The 25,694-nt window shown below is 40.6% G+C and overlaps 1 protein-coding gene across 1 annotated transcript in view; it reads right to left on the bottom strand.

Moving 5' to 3' along the window:
- The window catches only part of FMN2 (formin 2), a 363,009-nt gene extending 341,917 nt beyond the window's left edge, over positions 1–21,092 (bottom strand). The window contains 2 exon segments of the mRNA XM_055323458.1: positions 19,491–20,475; positions 20,478–21,092. Of these exon segments, the coding sequence (XP_055179433.1) occupies positions 19,491–20,475; positions 20,478–21,092 (1,600 nt within the window).
- Between the last annotated feature and the right edge of the window lie 4,602 nt (positions 21,093–25,694).

Here is a 25,694-nt window from a genome sequence, read left to right as displayed (position 1 = left end):
CTAGCAGCACTTTTCACAAAACTAGGAACAAATAATCCTAAAATTTGTATGGAACCACAAAAGACCCCAAACTGCCAAGGCAATCCTGGAAAGAAAAACAAAGCTGGGGGTATCACAGTCCCAGATTTCAAGATATACCACAAACAAAGCTGTAGTAATCAAAACAGTATGGGACTGCACAAAAACAGACACAGAAATCAATGGAACAGAATAGAGACCCCAGAAATAAACCCATGATTATATGGTCAATTAATCTATGATAAAGGACGTAAGAATACAGAACAGAGAAGAGAAAGTCTTTTCAATAAGTGGTGCTACAAAAACTGGACAGCTACACTTAAAAGAATGAAACCAGAAACCAGACTACTTTCTAACAGCATACACAAAAATAAACTCAAGATAGATTAAAGACCTGAATGTGAGACCTGAATCCATAAAAATCCTAGAAGAAAACATTAGCCATAGCAATTTTTTTCTAGATACATTTCCTAGGGCAAGGGAAACAAAAGCAAAAATAAATTATTGGGATTACCTTAAAATTTTTTAAAAAAAAAAAAACTTTTTGATAGCAAAGGAAACCACCAAAAAAAGTAAAAGACAACCTACAGAATGGGAGAAGATATTGCAAATGACATATGTAATAAGGGGTTAATATCCAAAATATATAAAGAAGTTATACAACTCAACACCAAAAAATACAATCTGATTTAAAAATGAGAGGAGGACTTGAATAGATATTTTTCTAAAGACATATAAATGGCCAACAGACACATGAAATACGCTCAACATCACTCATCATCAGGGAAATGTAACTCAAAACTACAATGAGATATCACTTCACACCAGTAAGAATGGCTAAAATCAACACAACAAGAAATAACAAATGCTGGCAAGGATGTGGAGAAAAAGGAGTCTTCCTGCACGGTCAGTGGAAATGTAAATTGGGGCAGCCACTGTGAAAAACAGTATGGAGGTTCCTCAAAAAGTTAAAACAGAAATACCATAGGATCCAATAATTCCACTATTAAGTATTTACTCAAACTGAAAACACTAATGTGAAGAGATATATGCACTTCTATGTTTATTCCAATATTATTTACATTAGCTAAGATATGGAAGCAACCTAAGTATCCATTAACAAATGAAATGGGAAAATATGGTGTACACAGCATACACACACACACACAGAGGAATATTACACAGCCATAAAAAGGTTGGCATCATGCCATTTTGTGACAATACCGATGGACATAAAGGGTATTATGCTAAGTGAAGTAGGTCAGATTAAGAAAGACAAATATATGATTCTACTGATAAGTGAAATCTCAAAAGGAAAAAAAGGAATAAACAAACAAAAGGTGGAATCAGACCTATAGATTCAGAACACAAAGTGATGTTTGCAAGAAGAGAGGGACTGAGGACGTTGACCAACATGGGTGAATGGAGAGGGAGGTACAGGCTTCCAGTTATGGAATGAATGAGTCACAGGACTAAAAGGCACAGCATAAAAAATGCAATCAATGATATAACAGCATTGTACATTGACAGATGTTAGTTACACTTGTAAACACAGCATATTTATATAAACTTGTCAAATGACCAAGTTCTACACCTCAAACTAATGCAACATTATGTGTCAACTACATATAAATAAGTAAATAAATAAATAAGGTAAAAAAATTTACTTTGGTAATTTTTTACAGACCTCTGACTAGAGTCACAAAACAGCCTATTAAAAATGTATATAAAGTTCATATTTGGCTTCCATCAAGGCTTTTCTCTGAGAAAAAAAAAGGAGTTATGCGACTTTGATTAATCAAGAGATGAAATTGGACAAAAACAGATCAAGAAATTTAATCTCATAAATTTAATAAAAAACTGGCCAAAGAATATCATAGAACATAAATAACAATGACTACCAAACATTTTTAGGACCTATGTTAGAGTATGGATTTATCTGGGAACATTTTTAAAGTACCTGAAGCAGGGACGCCTAGGTGGCTTGGCGGTTGAGTGTCTGCCTTTGGCTCAGGGTATGATCCCAGAGTCCCAGGATCCATTCCCACATCAGGTTCCCTGTGGGAAGCCTGCTTCTCCCTCTGCCTATGTCTCTGCCTCTCTCTGTGTGTCTCTCATAAATAAATAAAACCTTTAAAATAAATAAATAAATAAAGTACCTGAAGCAAATCAAAGTTCAAAGGGAAAATTTAAACATGTGAGAGAGAAATGCTTTAAAAGAAAAAAACTTAATTTCAATCTATTAAGTTAAATCCATAAAAGTGAACCTAATAAATGGCAACTTCTAAATTACCTCTAGTTGAAGAGTTATCTCTTTAAAGCAGTGTCAAATCAAAGGAATAAGACAGACCACAGCTGCTGCTCTTACTTTAGAAGTCAAACAGCATTCTCTTTTCTGGAAAGGAATATCAGTGGTTACCAAGTTCAGACTCTCCAGAGTTATGAGTAGCCCAATAGATCCCCATTTACTCTCTAGTTGAACATCTCCAGTGTTCACTTGACCAGTGAAATCACTCCTTTCAAGATCATCCATTCCAAGGCTGGACATTCTATAAGAGACAGCCTTCTTTATGTTGAGTTAAATCAGACAACTGCTAGCAAATCTAGTTCGCTGTCCTTTAACGCATTCAACTTTCTGCTTGAATATATACCTAAAGTTTAAAATTTGTCCCTGAAGCCGATGCAGATCCATTGAATAATTGTGAGAAGAGCATTAATCATTCCCCTGCAAAGAATAGGATGAGTATTTTAAGAAAGATGTTCTGAAATGTATTTTAACAGGATTTAGTGACTGACTGGATTTAAGAAAGAGTAAGTGTGAGGAACTTGGCTAACTTGCATACTCCCAGATTTTGGCTTAAGAAACTGGGTAAAGAGCTGTGCCAGAACTGTTAACCATGCACCAGGACAGGCAATAAATAAGGGAGCATTTGGGGTTTAGAGGAAAGAGAAGTTGAGTTTGGATCTACTCCCATATCCTTACAATCATACTTTTAAGGCAATAGGAAATTTATGCCTGGAATTCATTATTGAACTGAAACAGAAATTTGAGATATGCATGGAAAGGATACGCCAAGGGTGAATGTTAAATTAAGGTGGACAAAGACCAAATGAAGGTGTGAAAAGTTAGCCCAATATATAGTGGGCAAGCCAAGGAAGAGTATGTAATGAACACTGACGGGTGGGTGTTTTTCTGATTGGTAAAATATTATATAATTGTTTAAATGGTTCCTTAGAAGCACTTTAAATACTAGAGATTTTTATTAATGTTGAGTGTAAAACACAACCTTCTAAATTAAAATGTTAGTAATGTTTCTGGATTTTAGGATTATGACTCCCCAAAGAGAGGCACAGACACAAAAACTGATCACATACAATGACAAAAAGAAAGCCATAACAACCACAGTATTTTCAAAAGAATATATATAATTCATATCATGACATAAGATTATATTTCAATCATTTTGCTGTAAAAAAAAAATATTGCTTTTTAAAACCCATATGACGGGCAGCCCCGGTGGCGCAGCGGTTTGGCGCCGCCTGCAGCCTGGGGTGTGATCCTGGAGACCCAGGATGGAGTCCCACAGCGGGCTCCCTGCGTGGAGCCTGCTTCTCCCTCTGTCTGTGTCTCTGCCCCTCTCTCTCTGTGTCTATGAATAAAAAAATAAAATCTTTAAAATAAATAAATAAATAATAAAAAATAAAATCCATATGACTATTATGATACTATGATTTTTTGTTTTTTGAGAGAGAGACCCAGTGTGAATTGGAGTGAGGGAGTGGCAGAGGGGAAAGGAGAGAGAGAATCCCAAACAGGCTCCACACCTAGTACGGTGTGGAGGGGACAGATCTTATAACCCTGAGATTGATGAGGGTACAGAGGACTAGCTGAGGACAAAGCACATTGACAAGTCCTTGAAATAGGGAGTGCAACCTTCTATGGACTCAACTGCCTCGAAGTTAATGCTTTGCTAAGGGCAGAAGGCAATCTTAGCCCAACCCCCAAGAGCCTGTAAGCCTACTTTAACATATAAAAATTCCTTTAGAAATTTCCTTTGGGATGCCTGAGTGGCTCAGCAGTTTGGTGCCTGTCTTCAGCTCAGGGCGTGATCCTGGAGACCCAGGATCGGGTCCCACATCGGGCTCCCTGCTTGGAGCCTGCTTTTCCCTCTGCCTGTGTCTCTGCCTCTCTCTCTCTGTATCTCTCATGAATAAATAAAGAAAATCCTTTAAAAAAAATTCCTTTATCTCTAAACCCCCAAGATGCATGATGGCAATCATCTGCCAAGGACATGGCCCACCGATACACATCTGAAGGGTCTCATGACTCAGGTTTTATTAGACAGTAATAAGTGCACCTTTTCCCACCAATGGCTAGCCCCGTCAAGGTCCTGGAAACCTTTCTTCCAAAATTCCTTAGAGTATAGCTATTCTCAAACCCCTCCCAATGCCCAGGTATATAATCAGCCACCCCTCAGGGGCCAGGGGCACCAGCTCTTCCTGCCCCGGGTCCTGTCCCCATGCTTTAATAAAACCATAATTTTGCACCAAAGACATCTCAAGAATCTTTCTTGGTCGTCGGCTCCGGCCTCACTTGTATTCCAAAACTTGATCAAGATCATGACCTGAGCTAAAACCAAGAGCCAGGGATCCCTGGGTGTCGCAGCAGTTTAGCGCCTGCCTTTGGCCCAGGGGCGATCCTGGAGACCGGGGTCGAATCCCACATCGGTTCCCGGTGCATGGAGCCTGCTTCTCCCTCTGCCTGTGTCTCTGCCTCTCTCTCTCTCTCTCTGTGTGACTATCATAAATAATAAATAAAAATTTTTAAAAAAGAAAAAATAAATAAAACCAAGAGCCAGTCACCCCAGGTGCCTCATGATATTATGATTTATAAACAGAAATACATATTTGTTTTTCACACAGTTTCTGGCCCCTAAGTCTCTTGGAATTTCCTAAGTGATAGAGCACTAAAGGCATCTTGGTATTCACAACAAACCCCTTTCAACCACAGCTGCATTTATGTTAATGACATGACATTTGGAAAGCACCTAGGGATGAGGACAGTTAGCCAGGGGGGAAACCTTGTGATTAGAGGGCTGGAACTTTTAGTTCTACTCTTGACCTCCAGGAGGGAAGAGTAGCTGGAGACCAAGTTCAATCACCAAAGGCAATGATTTAATCAATCAAACCTATATAATGAAGCCTCCTTAAAAACCTCCTAAAAACTTAAGGACTGCATTAGCACTTCCTGGTTGGTGAACACATGGAGATTTGGGGAGAATGGCATGCTAAGAGAAAATGAGAGTTCCACAGCTTCCCATACCTTGCCCTATGTATCTCTTTCATCTGGCTGTTCCTGAGTGATATTCTTTTATAATAAACTTTTATATTAAAGTTATATCCTTTTATGGTAATCTAGTAAGTAAAATGTTTCTCTGAGTTCTGTAAGATGCTCTAGCAAACTAATTGAACCCAAGGAGAGAGCTGTTGGAACGTATAACTGGTCAGTCAGAAGCCCAGGTCTGGAATTTTGGTTGGCAAGTGATGAGGGGCAATCTGGTAGTACACTATCTCCAGGTAGATAATGTCAAAATTAAGTTGAATTATAAAACATCTAGCTGGAGTCATAAAGAACTGCTTAGTGCTATGGAGGGAAAAACCCACACATCAGAGTTGGATAAGAATCTTAACTATAGGGCAGTCCAGGTGGCTCAGCGGTTTAGCACCACCTTCAGCCCAGGGCCTGATCCTGGAGACCCAGGATCGAGTCCCACATCAGGCTCCCTGCATGGAGCCTGCTTCTCCTTCTGCCTGTGTCTCTGCCTCTCTCTCTCTCTCTCTCTCTCTCTCTCTCTCTCTCTCTCTCTCGAATAAATAAATAAATAAATAAAATCTTTAAAAAAAAAAAAAAAAAGAACCTTAATTATAGAGACTCCTGGGTGGCTCAGTGGTTGAGCATCTGCCTTTGGCTCAGGGCATGATCCCAGAGTCCCGGGATCCAGTCCCACATGGGGCTCCCTGCATAGAGCCTGCTTCTCCCTTTGCCCATGTCTCTGCCTCTCTTGTGTCTCTCACAAATAAATGAATAAGATCTTTAAAAAAAAAAAAAAGAATCTTAACTCTAAACTTTAGATATTACTAACCTTTAATTTTAAAAAATATGTATAAGGGAAATCATACCATACAACTGAAAGACAGTGAAAAGATGTCTTTATCCCCCAATAGAAACTAGAAATAATACAAAAGTAAGATACCATGACCCTTAACAATAAAACATATGAAGCATTCAGAAACTAGCTCATCAAAGAAAACACAAATCCTCTGTAGAGAAAAGTCCAAACTCTAGTAAAAGAACATAAATAATCTAAATAAATGAAGATGCCTTTCAGTCATGGGTGATATTACAGAAGCAACAATAATCCTTAATTTAATCTATAAACTTAATAAAATACCAATCAAACACCATTAGGACTTTTTAAGAAACTCCACACTTATGGAAGACAACAGGTCCATCAACTTTGAAAAAGGAGGACACTTCCAGGAATTATACACATTGCAAAGCCACACTTTAAGAACTATATAGTACCAAGGATGTCTGGGTGGCTCAGCAGTTGAGCATCTGCCTTCAGCTCAGGGTGTGATCCTGGAGTCCTAAGATAGAGTCCCACATCAGGCTCCCTGCATGGAGCCTCCTTCTCCTTCTGCCTATGTCTCTGGCTCTCGCTCTCTCTCTCTCTCTCTCTCTCTCTTTCTGTGCTTTGCATGAATAAACAAATAAAATCTAAAAAAAAATAAAAGAAAAGAACTGTATAGTACTGAATGAAGATAGAAAATCAAACATAAAAGGAATAGACCTCAGAAACAAACTTACCTATATACGGGAATCACATGAAGGTAGTATGAAAAATCACTGAGTAAAAACTATACAGGGGATGATGTTGAGAAGAATAAAACTGAATCCCTACATTAATCACATCATACACTGGATACTAGATAAATCAAAAGCTTAAATGTAAAGGGTGAAATATATAATATCTAAATATATAAATATATATAATAAATATATATAATATACATATAATTGTATATGCTAAGATTCCAATGATTACATACAACTGAATCCACTCCAAATAGTTTAAATAGTAAGAAGAATTTCTTATTGTACAGAATCTTGGAAGGGTTGAAGGAAAAGATTCTACAATCTTTTTAGAACTACTCACTGATGAAGTTTTGGAATATAGGTAAGGTCCAGAAAGAATTCTTGAGACGTCTTTGATGCAAAATGGCGATTTTATTAAAGCACAGAGACAGGGGACACTTGGGTGGCTCAGCGGCTGAGTGTCTGCCTTCGGCTCAGAACGTGATCCTGGAGACCCAGGATCGATTTCCACACCAGGCTCCCTGTATGGAGCCTGCTTCTCCCTCTGCCTGTGTCTCTGCCTCTCTCTCCATCTCTCATGAATAAATAAATAAAATCTTTTAAAAATAAATAAATAAAGCACAAAGACAGGACATGTGGGCAGGAAGTGCTGCTGCCTAGGGTTTGTGAGAAGTAGCTGATTATATACCGGGGAGTTGGGGGAAGTAAGGAAAAGGAAGATTTCAAAAGGATTTTCAAATGCTAAGGAGAACCTACAAGATATTGGAGGCATTGCCATTGTCAAGCTAAAGATTGTTTTTCCCTCTACCAAAGCATTAACATTAAGAGGACTAGGGCAGCCCCGGTGGCTCAGTGGTTCAGGCCACCTTCAGCCCAAAGCCTGATCCTGGAGACCCGGGATCCAGTTCCATATCAGGCTCCCTGCATGGAGCCTGCTTCTCCCTCTGCCTGTGTCTCTGCCTGCCTCTCTCTCTCTCATGAATAAATAAAATCTTAAAAAAAAATTAAGAGGACTAGAAGCTTCCTGAGGAATGCCACACGTATCCCACTCTAAGTGGGGTTGTTTGTGAGATATCGGCTGTGCTTTGTCCTCAGCTAGCCCTGTTCCTCCGTCACTCACCAAGACACAATTTAAAACCAGGCCACCAAGGAAGTGGCTGTGTCTTCTCTGATCTAAAGTCCTGGGTTCCACAGCACACTCCCACTGACTGCTAGAATTATGAAGTCTCATGGCTGGATGTTACATCTGCTGTGAGCCCCATAACCGGGCTCCCCCAGCACACAAAGGGGCACCTGGGTGGTGCAGTGGGTTAAATGACTCTTAGTTTTGACTCAAGTTGAGGTCAAGCCTGATGTGGGTCTCCTTGCTCACCCAGGAGTCTAGTTAACACTCTCTCTCCCTCTGCCCCTTCCTAATCTCTCTCTCAAGTAAATAAGTAAATCTTTAAAAAATAAGAAGAGAAAATAAGTCCAAATCAGAATGTTTGTATAAACTAAATTAAACATATACAGAAATATTATATACTTTACAAAAATACATACAATTCCATAGATATCAATCAAACATCAAAAGCAGTTCCCTATGCCCATTGAAAGAGCAGAATAGGAAATGAACACACAGCTATTCCCTGCTTTTTGAAAAGTAGCAAAACAACAGTTTGTTTTTGCAAAAGATCCATGTTAGTACTTGTTTACAGTAACCAAAAGAAATCCAAAAAGGACTTCCACTTTCTTGAAAAAAGCAAAAATGGCATTCAGCATTTGTTTTCAAGTCATCTTTACACCCCACACAAGAGTGGTACCCCCCACCCCAGTGCCTTCCCCAGGAACTACACTTAGCATGTCAGCATCATGCAACCAGAGCTTTGACCAGTGTCTGTGGGCATCTGTTCTGTACCTTGATTTATTTTGTGCAGCCAATAGCAAGATGCATCCTAAGATATCAGAAAAAGTCTCAGAGAGGGTTTTTTTTGTTTTTTTGTTTTTTTTTGAGTCTGGGAACCTTCAAAATTTTTCCCATATAAGTTAATGGTAATTATTTCTTTGTTTTATACCATTTCAGGGATCCCTGGGTGGCGAAGCGGTTTGGCGCCTGCCTTTGGCCCAGGGCGCGATCCTGGAGACCCGGAATCGAATCCCACGTCAGGCTCCCGGTGCATGGAGCCTGTTTCTCCCTCTGGCTGTGTCTCTGCCTCTCTCTCTCTCTCTCTCTCTCTCTCTCTCTCTCTCTTTCTCTGTGTGTGTGTGTGTGTGTGTGTGACTATCATAAATAAATAAAAAAAATTTAAAAAAAAATAAAAAATATACCATTTCAGCTTACAAAAGTTTTCGTAGGAATGCTGTACTTTTGGATGATGAAGGAAACTCCATACAGGGAATAAATAACAGACAAAATGAAGAGTCTTGCATGGACTAATGATGGGGTATGCCATATACTGAGGGATGTGAATAAATGTGTTTTATCCTGCAGATCAGAAACAGTGTCATTAATACTTAAAACTACTAGAGAGAACATGAGATATCTGAAGAACTGAAGTATTCAAGACAGGATGAGACAGACACTGCGCAACAAAAAGGGGATAAAACCACAGAGCATTAGAATATTAAGACATATACAGTAAAGATTTTAAACTTTAGCCTCAGGGCAGTAGGGAATCACTGAAATGTTTCTAAACTGCAATCACCAGCTCATCTTAGCTCATCTTTATATTATTACTAGTTTACTCTCTTGCCTTATAGAGATTTTTTTCCTAAAGATTTTTATTTATTTATTCATGAGAGACATAAGAAAGAGGCAGAGGGAGAAGCAGGCTCCCTAAAAGAAGTCTGATGCGGGACTCATCTCAGGACCCCAGGATCACACCCTGAGCCAAAGGCAGATGCTCACCACTGAGCCACCCAGGCATCCCGCCTTATAGAGAATAATCAAAGAGCCAGAGCCATGATACCAAGTGGGATCTGCTTGATACCCAGGAGAGAGATAGGAGCTACAGATTGGTAACTTTGGTTGGTAATAAAACCAAGAAGGTACATACAAAGGAAACTGGTAGCTCAAACTTGGGGTTGAGCTAAAGCTACCTAAATCTACATGCCCAGCTTTTACAAGGCAGATGGTACTGAAAATGATCTGTGAATTTAGAATCAAATAAGCCTCCTTACAGAAATAATCCAAATCAGAGATAAAAGTCATCTGTTAAAGATGACTTTTTCACTTATATCACATGTTTGGCCCAGACAACTGTCTCGCTACAGAAATCACTGCAGTTCTTATACAACCTTATATGCTAGATCCAACAGCGTCAACACAATGTTGGATTTTTCTAAAATTAGAAGAGACAGATCAAACCCTATAGCCTGAAATAAACTACCAGGATACTATCCAAACATTTAACACTCTTAAAGCCATTTAACCAAAATAACACTATAAGGACAGTAAGATATAATTGTCTTGCAGAACATCTTGGGTAGCTGCAAAACATAACACCTCCCATAAATAATTTACATACCTTATGTCTCCAAAGGGAAAGTATTAGTCTACAGATTTAAAAGAGGGTGGGAAAAAACAAATAAATAAAATAAAAGAGGGTGGAGTGAAAGAGGAAGGGCCAATGATCTACAAGTTAAAAAAATGAGTTCCAAAAGATTATCTCTATAGTTATCCCATTGTTTTCATTCATCTTTTGAAAGATAAGACTTGTATGTTAATAATGAAGAGAATCATTGTTTACATAACTTTCCACAGAGTATTCAAATGAATTCATTTGTGATGCTGAAATAGTTCTCTTCTAGTCTATTTGCTTCTTAATGGGCTTAAACAAGCTGCACTTTTTTAAGGACAATAAAACCAAACAAACAAAACAAAAGTAAAAATCCTAGGAGTTCTCAATATCTTTTAGCCTCAGTCTCTAAGAAAGTTTAAGTCAATGAAAAATTCTACATGGAACATCATGGATTAACAAAAATTTTGAGTAAGCATATAGGACAGAAGGGAAACTTGAAAACATACAAAAACCAATGTAGTTGAATCTTGAGCAGCAATCGCTTGAACTGCATGGGTGGATTTTTTTATATATAAATAGAATACAGTACTGTAAATGTATTTTAATTTCCTTATTTTTTTAAGATGTTATTTATTTATTTATTTGAGAGAGCATGCACACAGGAGCAGGGTGGGGAGGGGCAGAAGGAGAGAAGGAGGGAAGGAGAAACAGGGAGCCAATACGGGGCTCAATCCCAGGACACCAAGATCATGACCTGAGCTTAAGGCAGATGCTCAACCCACTGAGCCACTCAGGTGCCTCAACTTCCTTATCATTTTTTTTAATAACATTTTCTTTTTCCTAGCTTACCATATTATAAAAAATGTAGTAAATAATACATATAACATACAAAATATGTTTTAGTAGACTGTTATTGGTAAGTCTTATGGTCAACAGTAGGCTATTAGTATTTAGATTCTGGGGGAGTCAAAAATTATACATGGATTTTTGACTGCAGGGGTGGGGGTCAGCACCCCTAATCCCCGTGTTGTTCAGGGGTCAAATGAATGTGAAAGTACAATGAAATAAGAGAATTAATAGTACTATTTTTCTTGAGCAGTTTAAACTAAAAGAAAAATACAAAGCCAATTATCCATCCAAAAATAGGAGATGACTTATATTGTAGACAATAAGTACAAAAAGGACTTTCTCAATATGTTTGGTGTCAATATTAGAAAGATTCCATATACTTCTACTCATTATACTCCTGGCATCATACATTGTACAACACAATTTTCCTTTTCATAAAACATGTCAACCACTCACCACACATAGTCACTAACTTAGTGTCCAAAAACACCAGATCCTCGATATGCATTAGGTAATGGCAGTCCAACCAATCCAAATCTCCTGTAGTATCAATCAACAATTGGTCATAACTAGCAAGATCAAAACATCATTGCTCTCACCATCACTTACTACCAATATTCAAAGTATCTTTATCCCACAGTATAAATGGATCCCCCAGCACAGGGATTTTCTTCAGCTCTAACACTGATGTGATAACACCTTGCTTTACTAAATAGCATTTCAAATTGATTAGAAGTCATATTTGTCATATATTTATATTTCTAATATAAAAAAAAAGCCTGGGAAAGTTTTCAGTAACTAAATGATATCCAATAACTATCAAGTTACAGGCAGTACTTATTTGTTTCTTCCTAATGGTCCCTTAATGCTAAATTTCATTAACATCAGGTTATTACTTATAATGCATAAGCAGGAATAAACACAGTAATAAAAGTTTCTCTATTTCCTTTCTTCTTTCATTACCAATAAAATTTATAATTGGAAGCTCAATTACTGAATTACCATTGCTATTTTAAAATCAACCAACAAATATAGGAATAGATGTTCTCTCAAAACAAGTTCTATCAAAATATCATTCTACTTTCATCAGATTCAATCACAACTCAATGAAAATAATTAATTTCAACTAATCAAAAATGTTAATAATTTTCCAGCCTGAATTCAATAGGAAGTTACCAATAAGAAGCCTAGATACCCAACTTGCCTGTTTTTAAAAAAAATGGCAGGACTGCCTGGGTGGCTCAGTTGGCTGAGCATCAGATTCTTGATTTCAGCTCAGGTCATGAAATGAACTCCTGCATCTGGCTTCACGTTCAGTGGAGAATACATTTGAGATTCTCTCTCTCCCTCTCCCTCTGTTCCTCCCTACTCGTGCTCACTATAAATAAATAAAGTGTTTAAAAAATAAGTAAAAATTTTCATTAAAGTGGCAAAGAATTATTCATGAAGACCTCTTTTTCTTCAAGATTTTTATTAATTCAGGGGATCCCTGGGTGGCTCAGCGGTTTGGCGCCTGCCTTCGGCCCAGGGCGCGATCCTGGAGTCCCTGGTTCGAGTCCCACGTCGGGCTCTCGGCAGGGAGCCTGCTTCTCCTCCGCCTGTGTCTCTGCCTCTCTCTCTCTATGTCTATCATGAATTGTGTATTTCATGAATTAATAAAAATCTTTTTTTAAAGATTTATTTATTTATGATAGACATAGAGAGAGAGAGGCAGAGACACAGGCGGAGGGAGAAGCAGGCTCCCTGCCGAGAGCCCGACGTGGGACTCGGTCCTGGGTCTCCAGGATCAGGCCCTGGGCGGAAGGCAGGCGCCAAACCGCTGAGCCACCGAGGCTGCCCCACATGAAGACCTCTTTATCCCACAGTATAAATGGAGTCCATTTATGCTAAGTGTCCATCACATTCACTGGCACACAGCAGCACAGAAAAGATATTGGTGGATGTACTGATAGAAGATTAAATGATGGACAGAATCAGATGAGTATACGAGGAGGAAGGAAGAGCAGAAACAGGTGAGAAAAAAGACAAGGAATCCCTAAACCCAAGAAGTATACATAATATGATGCAGACAGTAAGTGTAGAGATACTGAAGTAAATGACACCAGTTAGAGGTCATCGGTAAAGACATTAAAAAATGAAAATGGAAATTTAGCCCTTTCAGATGCTAAATCAAGAGAGAAAATAGTATGGTCCAAGAGGGTAAAAACTTCTAGATAAAGGCACAAGTCAGGAAAATGTAATGCACATTCATAGGAGGGTAAGCAGATTAACTTGTCTAAAGCTGAGTGCTTACGAAGGAAACTGTGGGAGGTTAAGGCTGCAAAGTCAGGCATTGCAGCCAAATGCTATGCAGAACATAAATACTGAGGATGTCTGCCTGCTACCTCCTCTTCCCCACCCCTCCTTTAAAAATTAGCACCTGCACCTAATCACACAGCCACACCTCCATCATATGCTTTCCTTATCCAAACCCTGAAGGAAACCAATAATCATAGAAAATGCTAAAAGAAAAAAAAAATGATGCATAAATGGGGGGAAAATAGTGATTAGGTATATTAATCAAACTTCTGTATACAATTCCAGAGTTGTTTTGTTTTGTTTTAACCGATTTGGTTTTGGACCATTTTGAGCAATGAAGTTTATTAATACAATAAACTAGGAGAGGAAAGCAAATAGCATCAATTGTGGGCCTCCTACATACCAAGAAGAGTTGTGGTAGCTTCATATATACTATTTCACTTAATCTTAACATTATCAATTTGAAATTACTCCTCTACCTTCATATATGTAAGAAAAAATTACTTGAGAGTCACTTAAAAAAGCTAGGATACAAACTAATCTAGAATAATAGTTGAATAATTGCTGTACCATCACCTGACTGTATATATGTTCAGAACCTTTTTAACAGAATCAGAAGGAAACAGAGCTCTAAAAGCACCTGTCGAATTTCAAATACACATGGCTTACATCCACATACTTAAATGCACTTAAAAGTAGGCCAGTCCTCAGCTCATAAAGTAGTCATGAAAATTCACCACTGGGGTGCTTGACTTCAATCCAAACCACAGTCTTAAAAAAAACATCATGAGGAAAGGACATTTCAGACCAAACTAAAATGATTTAAGAACAGTGCTTCCAGTCCCAGCTTTTGTTACCAAAATCTATTCTGATATATGGAACCCAGTAAATCAAGATAAAGGAAAAAGGACAGTATTCATATAATCAATCCCCTCTCCTGTTATATAGTAAGACAGATGCATTATATATACACATCAGACACGATTCTGACTTCATGTATTGGACATGAAGGACATCGATACTCTGTCAGATGCTAGAAATAAGACAGCAACTGGCCTTAACAAATTCAGAAGTTTAATAATTTAACAAGCTATATAAGAAAACCTGTACTGTACTCCTATAGTGGTTCCCTCTCTATAGATATAAAAATCAAGATAACCTTTAGAAAAGCCAAAATGAGAGTCATACAATCCAAATGCTAATGTGCAACCCATTTACTAATTAGCTAGTCATTTAAAAGCTCAATGATAACCTCGATTTTATTTTATACACATGAACAACAGATTTGCTTATCTAAGTACATATCCTAGATGAGGCTTTTACTGGCTTAAAGTCCTTAGGCAAGTTACTTCACTTGTCAGAACCTTGTTTAGCTCACTGGGAAAATGGAAATAAATAGCTATACTTCAGGACTGTCCTAAGGATTACAGATAATTATATAATGCACCACACTGTGGCATTTAGTAGAAGTGCAATAAATATAACCTTACATCATAATGAAAGGATTTGCCAACCAACAACAAATTGATCAGAAGAATCAAATTAGAATTACGGGGGGTAGAGAAGAGACAAAGACAGCTCTATGAATGAATAGCTGACAGAAAGGAAAGAGTCAAGAAATAAAGGTGCAAAGAGCCAAGAAACAAAGTCAGGAAACAGCAGACTTGGAGCCAGCACCCTGCATACCTCAACAGCGGTGAGGTTATCACAGCATGTAACAATGACCTGTCTGAAGAGGACATTAAGCCATTTAAAACAGATTAAACTTTGATTCCATGTGTTTAAAAAGACAGATAAGCACATAACAGATTTTGGAAAGATTCCCATCAAAAGTGATTTAGCATCACAAATTTAACATTTTACATGTCTAAACTTTAACTGCAAAAATCTATTAACAAGCTTCTGCTAGATTTACTGTGCAAAGGAACCTCTCAAATTTCAGAAGCCTTTTTTCTACTCAATACTGAAAAAGATGTATGTCAAACAAATTAACTTTGGAAATATTTCAGTGCAATGCCCTAAAACATCATCAACAAAACAAGATAAAGTTTTGGTCTCTGTCATCATTAAATGTTGTTATATCTACCAAACAAATAAAAACATGTGCCACGAAGATCTCTATCTGCCTGAATTTTCTCCCTACGTTTGGAAGACAGTAAAAAGAGAAAAACATCTGTTCCTTTCTGTAGAGTTGACAACCCTCATTCTATGGTTTAAAAATAAAAGACGTTTATGGAATCTTATAGATATAATGATCACCTGCTTCAAAGGCAGCTGGCAATTAATAGATCCAAAGACATGCAAAAAAAAAAAAAAAAAAAGGCCAAAAAAATCCCAGTTTCCCTAAGGAGAATGCCACTGTTTCCCAGGCCTTCAGTAATATCCAAGACACCCATTAAATTGTAGAGGATGGTAAAGAAGCAACTGTGATGCCAGATGACAAGAAAACAGGCAGCATGTGTCAATCTGGATTCACTCTACCACCACAAGAACAGTTTCCCTGAAAGCTGCTTCGAGAGAATTTGGTTCAGTCTGACCAACAATCACTCTACTTTCAGCCCAAGGAAGCCCAGATGTTCAGCAATTAAAGGGATTGACCTTATTAAAAACAGACAAACTAGAAAATCTTGTAGTCAAGATTTAAATTCTATATTTTTTGTAAACAGTTTTTACTTTATGTTATCTTACAGTACCCAACATTCAAAAATGTGTAATAAGCAAGGACATTCAGACTTAAATCAGTAGACTCAGCTTCTATTTCTGGCTCTGCCTCAGAATGAATCACAGTGTGACCTTGAGAAAGTTATTTCATCTCTTTACCTACCTGCATTTCCCCACCAGTTTCAAGACTGGGTTAAACTTATCAATTTTTTTTTTAAGAAAGTAAGTGGCTGAGAAAAATATATGGAAATAGCTACACGAATATCTATGGATCACTGAGCAGCTATATTCAACCATCGAAAACAAAATCGGTGAGGTCCGTATTAAAAGAACTCACTCTGCACTTTTGCCCTGCACAGTAAAAATCTCCCTGGAGAGGGCAACAGAACACAGATACTTACTGAACAGGACTCCTTTAAGAGTCTAAAATTTCAAATTAGGAAATACTCAGCAAATTAAAATACAATCCAAGTAGCGAGAGTTTTGTTTTTCCCTAAAGGAAAACAAATGTTCAACCTAAATACTGCCTATGATCTTCAGGACTCTGATCAATCTTCTTATGAAGTCCTCTTCCCTGACTCCTGCAAAGGAAATCAGTCCCTTTACCCTTGATGTCCCAGAAGACTGTGTGGCATGTCTCTATTGCTCTAGTGTACTCAGGAAGCCCTGGAGAGGCAGAACCATGATTTAATGAACTTTATATGTCCTGCCACTAACATATTACCCAGAATGTATGTGGGTATATCTATGTATATACATATATATATTTGTTAAATTAAATAAATGAATATATATCCAAACTCTAATGCTATTAGGAAGAGCAACCATTAATATTAAGAAATAATTATCTAAATCATGGTGATATTTTCATTTAAAAACATGTATTTAGGGCAGCCCGGGTGGCTCAGTGGTTTAGCACTGCCTTTGGCCCAGGGCATGATGCTGAAGACCCGGGATCGAGTCCCATATCGGGCTCCCTGCATGGAGCCTGCTTCTCCCTCTTTCTGTATCTCTGCCTCTCTCTCTCTCTCTCTCTCTCTCTCTCTCTCTCATAAATGAATAAATAAAATCTTTAAAATATATATATATTTATAGCAGCGCCCAGGTGTCTCAATGGGTTGAGTGTCTGACTCTTGGTTTCAGTCAGGTCATGATCTCAGAATCCTGGGATCCAGCTCCAAGTCCAGCTCTGCACTCAGCAGGGAGTCTACATGAGGTTCTCCCCCTCTGCCCCTACCTGAAACCCCTCCTGCACTCTCTCTCTGTCAAATGAATAAATCTATGAATATATATACATATATATATTTATAAATGAATGATTACTTAACTAAAGAGGAAACACATGATTTCTCACCAACATTAAATTCACAAAATTAACTCAAGAACTTTCCTATCTTCATCCTTCAAAAATGGTCTTCCAGGGATTTGGAGGGTTTTTTTATTTTTTTTTACATTTTATGTAAAAGGTATTAGACAATAAACATTACTTTTCATTTAACCTATACAATAAAGGGAAGAGAGAAGTAAAAAAAAAAGAGAGAGAAAAGGAGCAATAAATAAATGAATGAAAAAAGGTTACTCTTAAGTATAAGAATCTATAAATGTAAAGTAAAAGGTAACCCATAGGTGAAAATTAAAATGTGGGGACGCCTGGCTGGCTCACTGGTTGAGTGCCTGCCTTCAGCTCAGATTGTGATCCCAGGGTCCTGGGATAGAGTCCCGCATCCAGCTCTCTGTGGAGAACCTGCTTCTCTCTCTCCCAGTGTGTCTCTCATGAATAAATAAATAAAATCTTTAAAAAAAGAAGACTGTTTTATAGATAACCCATTTATTAAAGTAACAGAAGCTGTTAAGCTTTTCAAATTACATTTGAAATTTTTAATCATTCAAATACTTATCACAAACCTACCAGTAATTGCATAAATTTTCACTGTTTCCTACTCCTTAAATTCTTTTTTTTTTATTTATTTATTTACGATAGTCATACAGAGAGAGAGAGAGAGGCAGAGACACAGGCAGAGGGAGAAGCAGGCTCCATGCACCGGGAGCCTGACGTGGGATCCGATCCCGGGTCTCCAGGATCGCGCCCTGGGCCAAAGGCAGGCGCCAAACCGCTGCGCCATCCAGGGATCCCTCCTTAAATTCTTATAGTGAATATTTCCTTTAATAATTAAGAGTAGAGGGATGCTTGGATGGCTCAGGTCCTGATCCTGGGATTCGGGATCGAGTCCCGGCTTGGGGCTCCCTGCAGGGAGCCTGCTTATCCCTCTGCCTATGTCTCTGCCTCTGTCTCTCTCTTTCTGTGTCTCTCATAAATAAATAAATAAGATCTTTAATAATAATAATAATTAAGAGTAGAAGAGAACATGAAACCAACTGTCACTCTACCAGTGGGTACTTCAGGTAAGGCCTTGGGACATTTAAGCCTATAAAATGGAGAAACTCATTATACTACTTGCTATTTACCACAGTAAGTAGGTATTCCTTAGCTAGGCTTTTATGGTGCCCATCAGAATCTATAACAAAAGCTAAAGAGAGGTACTAGTTGGATTACATGTTCTTTTGGTTTTCTCACCTTTACTATCTCCAACCTATATCTTGTTTTGATTGGACATAAAACCAAATGAAAATTATCCCTAATATTCTATTTCATTATGTATTAACTTTCTAATAGCATGTATCAGATTTGGTTGCATCAGCAAACAGGAGTGCCCCCTTCACTTCGCTGAGTAGTCTACCCAGATTGCTGCAAAATAGAAACTGCATATTACATACATACACATACACATATATATTAGCGCAATGAGAGATCGCCTCATTGCTGAGGATAGTACTGGAATAAATTATTTATTTCTCCAATACTGACTCTTGTCAAAGAATCATTAACAATTTTGTGCTTTTTAGTGCTGTGGGGATAAGGATGGACAGAGGATGATGGTTTAGCTAACTATGCCAAAAAAAAAAAAAAAGTTAATCCGCTTGGTGACACCCTGGACATAGAGAACACCACATGTTTTGGAGAAACGGACAGAGGAGCCCTTTCTTGGGAGGACTTAAGAGACACAACAAAGTTGTTCTCTTGAAGATGGTGTAAAAGAAAAGATAGGGGGAAAAAGTAGAGAAAAGAAAAAGAAATGAATTTTACTGAACTGGCGTGCAGGACTTTAGGATTGCCCTAAGAAGGCAGGCCATGCAACCAGCTGGCCCAGGCTTCTCAGAGTGAGGACAGCAGGTGACAGGGGAAGGCTCTGATTGGCAGGCGACCCAGCGCAGGGCACACTCACCTGTGAACACGTTCTGGAAGCCATCCGCTGCCGCCTGTGCCCCAGACACCTTGGCTGCCTGCACGGGCGGCGCCGCACCGCCTCCCTCCGAGGCCGCCCCGCTTTCCAGCAGGTGCGCGGAGCCCCCCGCCGGGGGCGCGCGGCTGCCCAGCTCCTCGGTCCAGTCCGCAGAGCGGCTGAGGCCACAGGCGAGGCCGCCGTCAGCCCGGTGCTTCTTGGCTGGAGCGGCGGCTGACACCAGGGCAGCTCTGGGCCCGCGGCTCAGGGAGGACTCCAGCCGCCTCTTGATCCTGGGGCTCTGACTGGGGGACTGCGAGGGGGAGTGATTGGGCGAGCTGAGCTGCCGGGTGGTGGTCTTGATGTAGCAGGGAGTGATGAGCGGGTAGGGCTTGAAGCAGCGGGCGCTGGGCGCGGGGCTGCTGGGGAGGGAGGCAGCCGCCGGGGCGCTAGGCCCGCTGCGCTCCCCCTCGGGCTCTGCCCCCAGCCTCGGGGGATCCTCTCCCACCGCCAGGCCCCAGGCCTCCCCTGGCGAGCCTCGAGGGGCATCCTCAAAAGCATCCTCCTCGCCTTCCTCGTCGGTGTCCCCAGCCCCTGGGCCCGGGGCTCCGGCCGATTGCTCCCCTGCTGAGGACTCCGGGAACTGGAAGGCGGTGGAGGAGGGCGAGTCTGCGGCTCCGGGCTGGCCCACCGGCAGGCCAGGCACCGCCACGGCTCCGGGACTGCCGGGGGGCGGCGGCTGCTCCGGCACCTGGGGCTCCGTGACTAGGCTACCAGGCAGGTCAGAGAGCGCAGACGGAGCCTGCTCCGTGTCAGGACTGCAAGGGGCCTCCCCGGCTGCGCGGCTGGACCCCAGCAGGTACTGGTCCAGGCCCAAGAAGGCCCCGGGCTGGGGGGAGGCGGTTGTGGGAGGTGCTGCAGGCTCCTCGGGGCCCTGGAGCAGCAGCTGCTGCAGCTGCTGCTGCTGCTGCTGCTGCTGCTGCTGCTGTGCTGCTGGCGGATCGCCTGCTGGATGTCTGAGAGCAAATCCTCTTGCTCCGTGGCCGAATGAAAGCTATAGATGTCTGTGTCCGAGCCTGAACTGGTCCTTTGTCCATCCTGCACCCCCACGGCTGTTTCCAAATCCTCCAAGACCACCCTGCCCCCAACCCCAACATCAGTGGGTCCATGGCCACTCGGGCGGGTTACCTCGAAAGGATCAGCACACTCGGTGTCCGACAGGCCCGTCTCGTCCGCGGAGAGGCTGAGGTCTGGGGTCTTGGTGACCAGGGAATGAGCGCTGTCCAGCTCCCCAGTCTGCAGGGCCTGGGAGTCCAGCACATCCTCTCGGGAGCCTCCAGTGCCTTTCCCCTTGGATAGGTTCTTTCTGATCCGCAGGTTGGAAAACACGGAGGCTCGGGATTCCGACTTGCCCTTCTTCTTGCCTGACTCCCCGCCGCCGCCGCCCCCTCCCCCCTTGCCGTGCTTGCCCAGCGCCTTCTTGCCCCCGCTCCCCTTCTTTGTGGCTTCCAGGTCTCTGGGCCCAACAGCATCCTCTGCGCTGCTTCCGCCTTCGTGCAAGGCATCACCTGCGCTCCTCTTCAGCTTGCCATCCTGGTTCCCCATGTTGTAATCCCACCGCTGAGCCGAGGCGCCTCCAGCACTCAGGCCATGCCAGCGCTGCTTGGCCCCCAGCCCGCAGAGGTGGAGGCACCGGGGCCAGCGAGGCGGCCAGGCGAGCCGCGGCGCGAGGAGGCCGACGCGCGCGGGGCCGGCCCTGCTCGCATCTGCCGCCTCTTCGCACAATGCGCGCCTGCCCCCGCGGCTGCCGTGGCTGCCGCTGCCGCCGGGAGCTAGTGGGGCTCGAACATGCTCAGTGCGGTGCTCAGAGCCAGCCAATGGCTGCGCAGAACGCAGCCCGGGCCTGGCTCCCCGATGGCCGCCGCCGGCCCCTCCGCCCTCGCTGGGCTCCTCACCCAAGCGGGGCGCGAAAAATGTTTGCTCTATCTCGGGGACTTTCATCTCTACCGTGCTAATCGAATGCATTGTCCCCGTGGAAAAAGTTCGTCAGCTGGAAGATGCACAAGGAACTTCAAAGCTCTGGGAGCTGCAGTGAAGAAAGTTACACACAAAAAAAAGAGAATTTTAAATGGGGGAAAACAAGCTACATTCCAGTTTTAGAGGTGCTGTGATACCGCGGCCACATGCACTACCCACCCTCCCCTCAACGTGCGTGCAGAAGCGTGGCCCTTCAAGAAATATTTGTTGAATGAATGGATTATTCTTTTCTTTAATAACTGATCTTCAACACTCAGTCTGCTTGTGCATATGGTTTAGGAGAGATTACTACATACAGTGCTACTTTTATATTTGATGCAGACCTAGCATCTATCTACGTGAGAGAACATTAGCCATATCAAAAGTTCATTTTTCAAACTTTTCTTGACAAAATGGCAAGGTGAGGGAATAAAAAAAAATCCTAAGCGATTAGAGTTGATTAAAATGCTAATCTCCAAAATTCTACGTATTTACCATATAAATCAAATAGCATTTGTATTCCAAAAGGGTACATATACTATAATTCCCAGGAGGTCAAACTCATCAATATTAAACATGCTTCTATTGTTGTTGCATATAAAAAGGAAAAAGACAAAAAAGGAAACACCCTTGGCACAAACACATGAAATCAGATGTTATGGTGTAAACCACTGCTTCCCAAGCAAACCCTTCAAGGCAAATTTTGTCCTTGCCTTATTATAAAAGTGTATAACAGTTTACTATAACAGAGTTTCTTAACATTCTGGCTCCTGTATTAATAGGAAAATATCCTTCATTGTAAATCTTGTCACTGTTACTTAGTAAATTTAGTTACCCATATTAAAAAAAAAAAAGTTTAAACATCACTGGTAAATAAAGAAGTTCCAAGAGATTAAAGCAGCATTAATCAATGATGTTACAAGTATTTGAGTTGCAAATTCATTGTTAAACACTTTGAAAATATATTGGAGTAGCTTTCCAACATGTTAGTATTTTTAAATAAGCCCAAAGGAGGAAAAGGCACTACATATTATATGATGCAATTTAAATGCAGCAAGCAAATGTTCTTTTGCATGTTGTGCACTGCATTTTGAACCTCTCTCCTAAAGCATTTTTATCTTAAAAAAAAAAAAGTCCTACAAATCTTCCAATGTAAAAGTATTATGCAACAATAATTACTAGCCTTTTTCAAATTATGTTCTTAAATATAGATAATTTAAAGTCAGCCAGCCAGTCATTTTAGGTGTCTTTTTTGAGTAAATGGTTTGGAGAAGTCAACTTTAATAACTCTAGCAGAGTAACAACCCTGTCTCTCAACAGTTCTGGAGTGTTTGAAAAGCCTTTGTTTCCCCTCTTTCACAAGACTGCTCTCTTCTAGAATGTAGGCTCCTCAGAGGGAACAATTTGCCTAAGACCATTATAATTTTCTGCCTCTTTGAACACTGAGGTAGCATGGATTTTTATTTTTGCTTTTTCTTTAATAATATATCTTTGACTCTGAACTATTTGGAGGTCTTTGGGGGGTTTTGTTTGTTTGTTTACTGTTTACTTCTGTGATATATTTAAGTTCCAGAGGTTTAAAAAAAGGGGGGGGGGGAGAGGAGAAGGCAAGGAGGGAGGATAGGAGAGAAGAAAAGGAGAGTGAAGACTGCTGATGCTTCCACATCCTTTAAATGCAAAATACCAGATGACAATTATGTAGGAGGTCACAGGCTACAGAGTTCTACTACATGCAAAGGTTTGTTGGAAACTCACAAGTGTGGGCATCAAATGTAAGTGGGTTTTCTTAATCCAATTTAATAAATGATTAAGATCGGGCTAAAAGGGCAGCCCCAGTGGCTCAGCGGTTTAGTGCCTCCTTTGGCCTGGGGTGTGATCCTGGAGACTGGGGATGGAGACCCACGTTGGGCTCCCTGCATGGAACCTGCTTCTTCCTCTGCCTGTGTCTCTGCCTCTCTCTCTCTCTCTCTCTCTCTCTGTCATGAATAAATAAAATCTTAAAAAAAAAAAGATCAAGCTAAAAGATTTGTCAAAGGTCACATAGCAGCAAAGACAATACTTGGACCTATAGATTTAGGTTCCAAATTCTTTTTTTGTCTGTTTGTTTGTTTGTTTGTTTGTTTTTTATAGATTTTATTTATCTATTCATGAGAGACAGAGAGAGAGGCAGAGACACAGGCAGAGAGAGAAGCAGGCTCCATGCAGGGAGTCTGATGTGGGTGGGACTCAATCCCGGGTCTCTAGGATCAGGTCCTGGACTGAAGGCGGCGCTAAACCGCTGAGCCACCCAGGCTGGCTGGTTCCAAATTCTTTATAACAAACAACACTGCATAGTTTATTCTTTCACAGACTGGCAAGAGCATCATGAAGGCAGATAGTATTTAGTAACCCCAAAGATGTCTGGGATATGGCCTAAGCCATTTGATCAAGACGGGATGTCATATCTCTAGCTGCAAAAAACCATATTTAACAAATAGAGATCCCTACCTTATGCTTGACCAAATACTATGCCATGTACCAAGGTACAGAAAAGAAATAGATGTGGCCAGCCTCTATATTCAAGAATCCAATCTAGCATAATTGTTGGTAAAAGTCTTTAGCATTAGCATCCCAAACAGGTCACAAAAACAGTATAGAAGATGAGTTGCTACCCATTTTCCAATAGAGGGAATTGGATATGGACTTTAAAAATAATATAAGTAGATTGGAAAATTTTTAACAAATGTTGAACTCCAGTTCATAATATGCATATGTGAATATAGTTGGGATAAATGTACTAAACTCTCCAACTTAGTCAAAAATGTATCGAAAAATTAAGATGCTGGGCACCTGGGCAGCTCGGTGATTGAACTCTCTGTGTCTCTCATGAATAAATAAATAAAATCTTTTTTAAAAAAAAATCAAGATACTTTAATGGATGGATATATGGATAGACAACAGAATAAAGTATGTTTAAATTTTAATTGTATAATTTAGGTGATGGATATATGCTGTTGCTGTAAAATTCTTTCCACTCTTCCGTATGTTTGAAATTTTTTTTTAAAGAATTTATTCATTCATGAGAGACACAGAGAGAGAGAGAGGCAGAGACACAGGCAGAGGGAGAAGCAGGCTCCATGCAGGGAGCCCGACATGGGACTCGATCCCAGGTCTCCAGGATCACATCCTGGGTCAAAGGGCGCTAAACTGCTGAGCCGCCCAGGGATCCCCTGTATGTTTGAAATTTTTTACACTAAAATGTGGTATAAGAAAGTGGGTTGCAAGAATGTGTGAATTTCCCAGCTTCTCTTAAATTAAAATCATATAATGGGTTTTTTAAAATATTTTATTTATTCATGGGAGACAGAGAGACAGAGAGAGGCAGAGACAGAGGCAGAGGGAGAAGCAGGCTCCCTGCAGGGAGCCTGATGTGGGAATTGATCCTGGGATGGCAGGATCACGCCTTGAGCCCAAGGCAGATGCTCAACCACTGAGCCACCTAGGTGTCCCATAAAATCATATAATGGTTAATAGCACTCAATAAACAACAAATAAGCAAACTCTCCTTTCTTCACTTTTACCTATCTGTCTGAATTATATGTCATTTTTCTCTCTTCTTTCAGCTCTCCCACTCCTCCATCACTCTCTCAATTCAGTATCTCTCAATACTAAAATGTTTTCATACATGTGTTTTTAGTTTTCTCTCCACTTCATCTTGGTGGAATGTTTGAGAATCTCTATCAAAACAATCAGATTGGATGATAATATCCAACTTGCCCTTCTCTCCAGCAGGTGAATGACCTTATCTTGAAAGATAACTCTGTCCAGGTATTACCTACTGAGACTTGGCCTCCTCAATCCACCTCTCAGTCCTGACTTTACTCCTATCCTACAGACTCCTGGACCCACTTCCTAGACAATAGTTCCACTGCCATGCCCCCACTCAAACCCACCATATCTGAAATGGGACTCCTCTTTCTTGCATATTTCATCCTCCTTTATTTTTTTGTTCGGGAAATGCACCACAATTTTTCCAGTTGCACGAATGCAACTTGTTGCTAACTCCTGCTTTTCCTTAATTCCACACAATTTACCAATCGCAGAGACATCTCTATTCTTCTTCCTTCTATCTCTTAAATCCACTCATCTCTTCAATCCCAAATGTCATTTCCCTCATCTTTCTCCTACCTCCACTCCAAATCCCATCTGTTC

Source organism: Nyctereutes procyonoides, unplaced genomic scaffold (assembly GCF_905146905.1).
Source record: "Nyctereutes procyonoides isolate TBG_1078 unplaced genomic scaffold, NYPRO_anot_genome, whole genome shotgun sequence".
Lineage (NCBI taxonomy): Eukaryota > Metazoa > Chordata > Mammalia > Carnivora > Canidae > Nyctereutes > Nyctereutes procyonoides.
The sequence above is the reverse complement of the archived record's forward strand: the minus strand, read 5'-3'. Positions and strand labels throughout refer to the sequence as shown.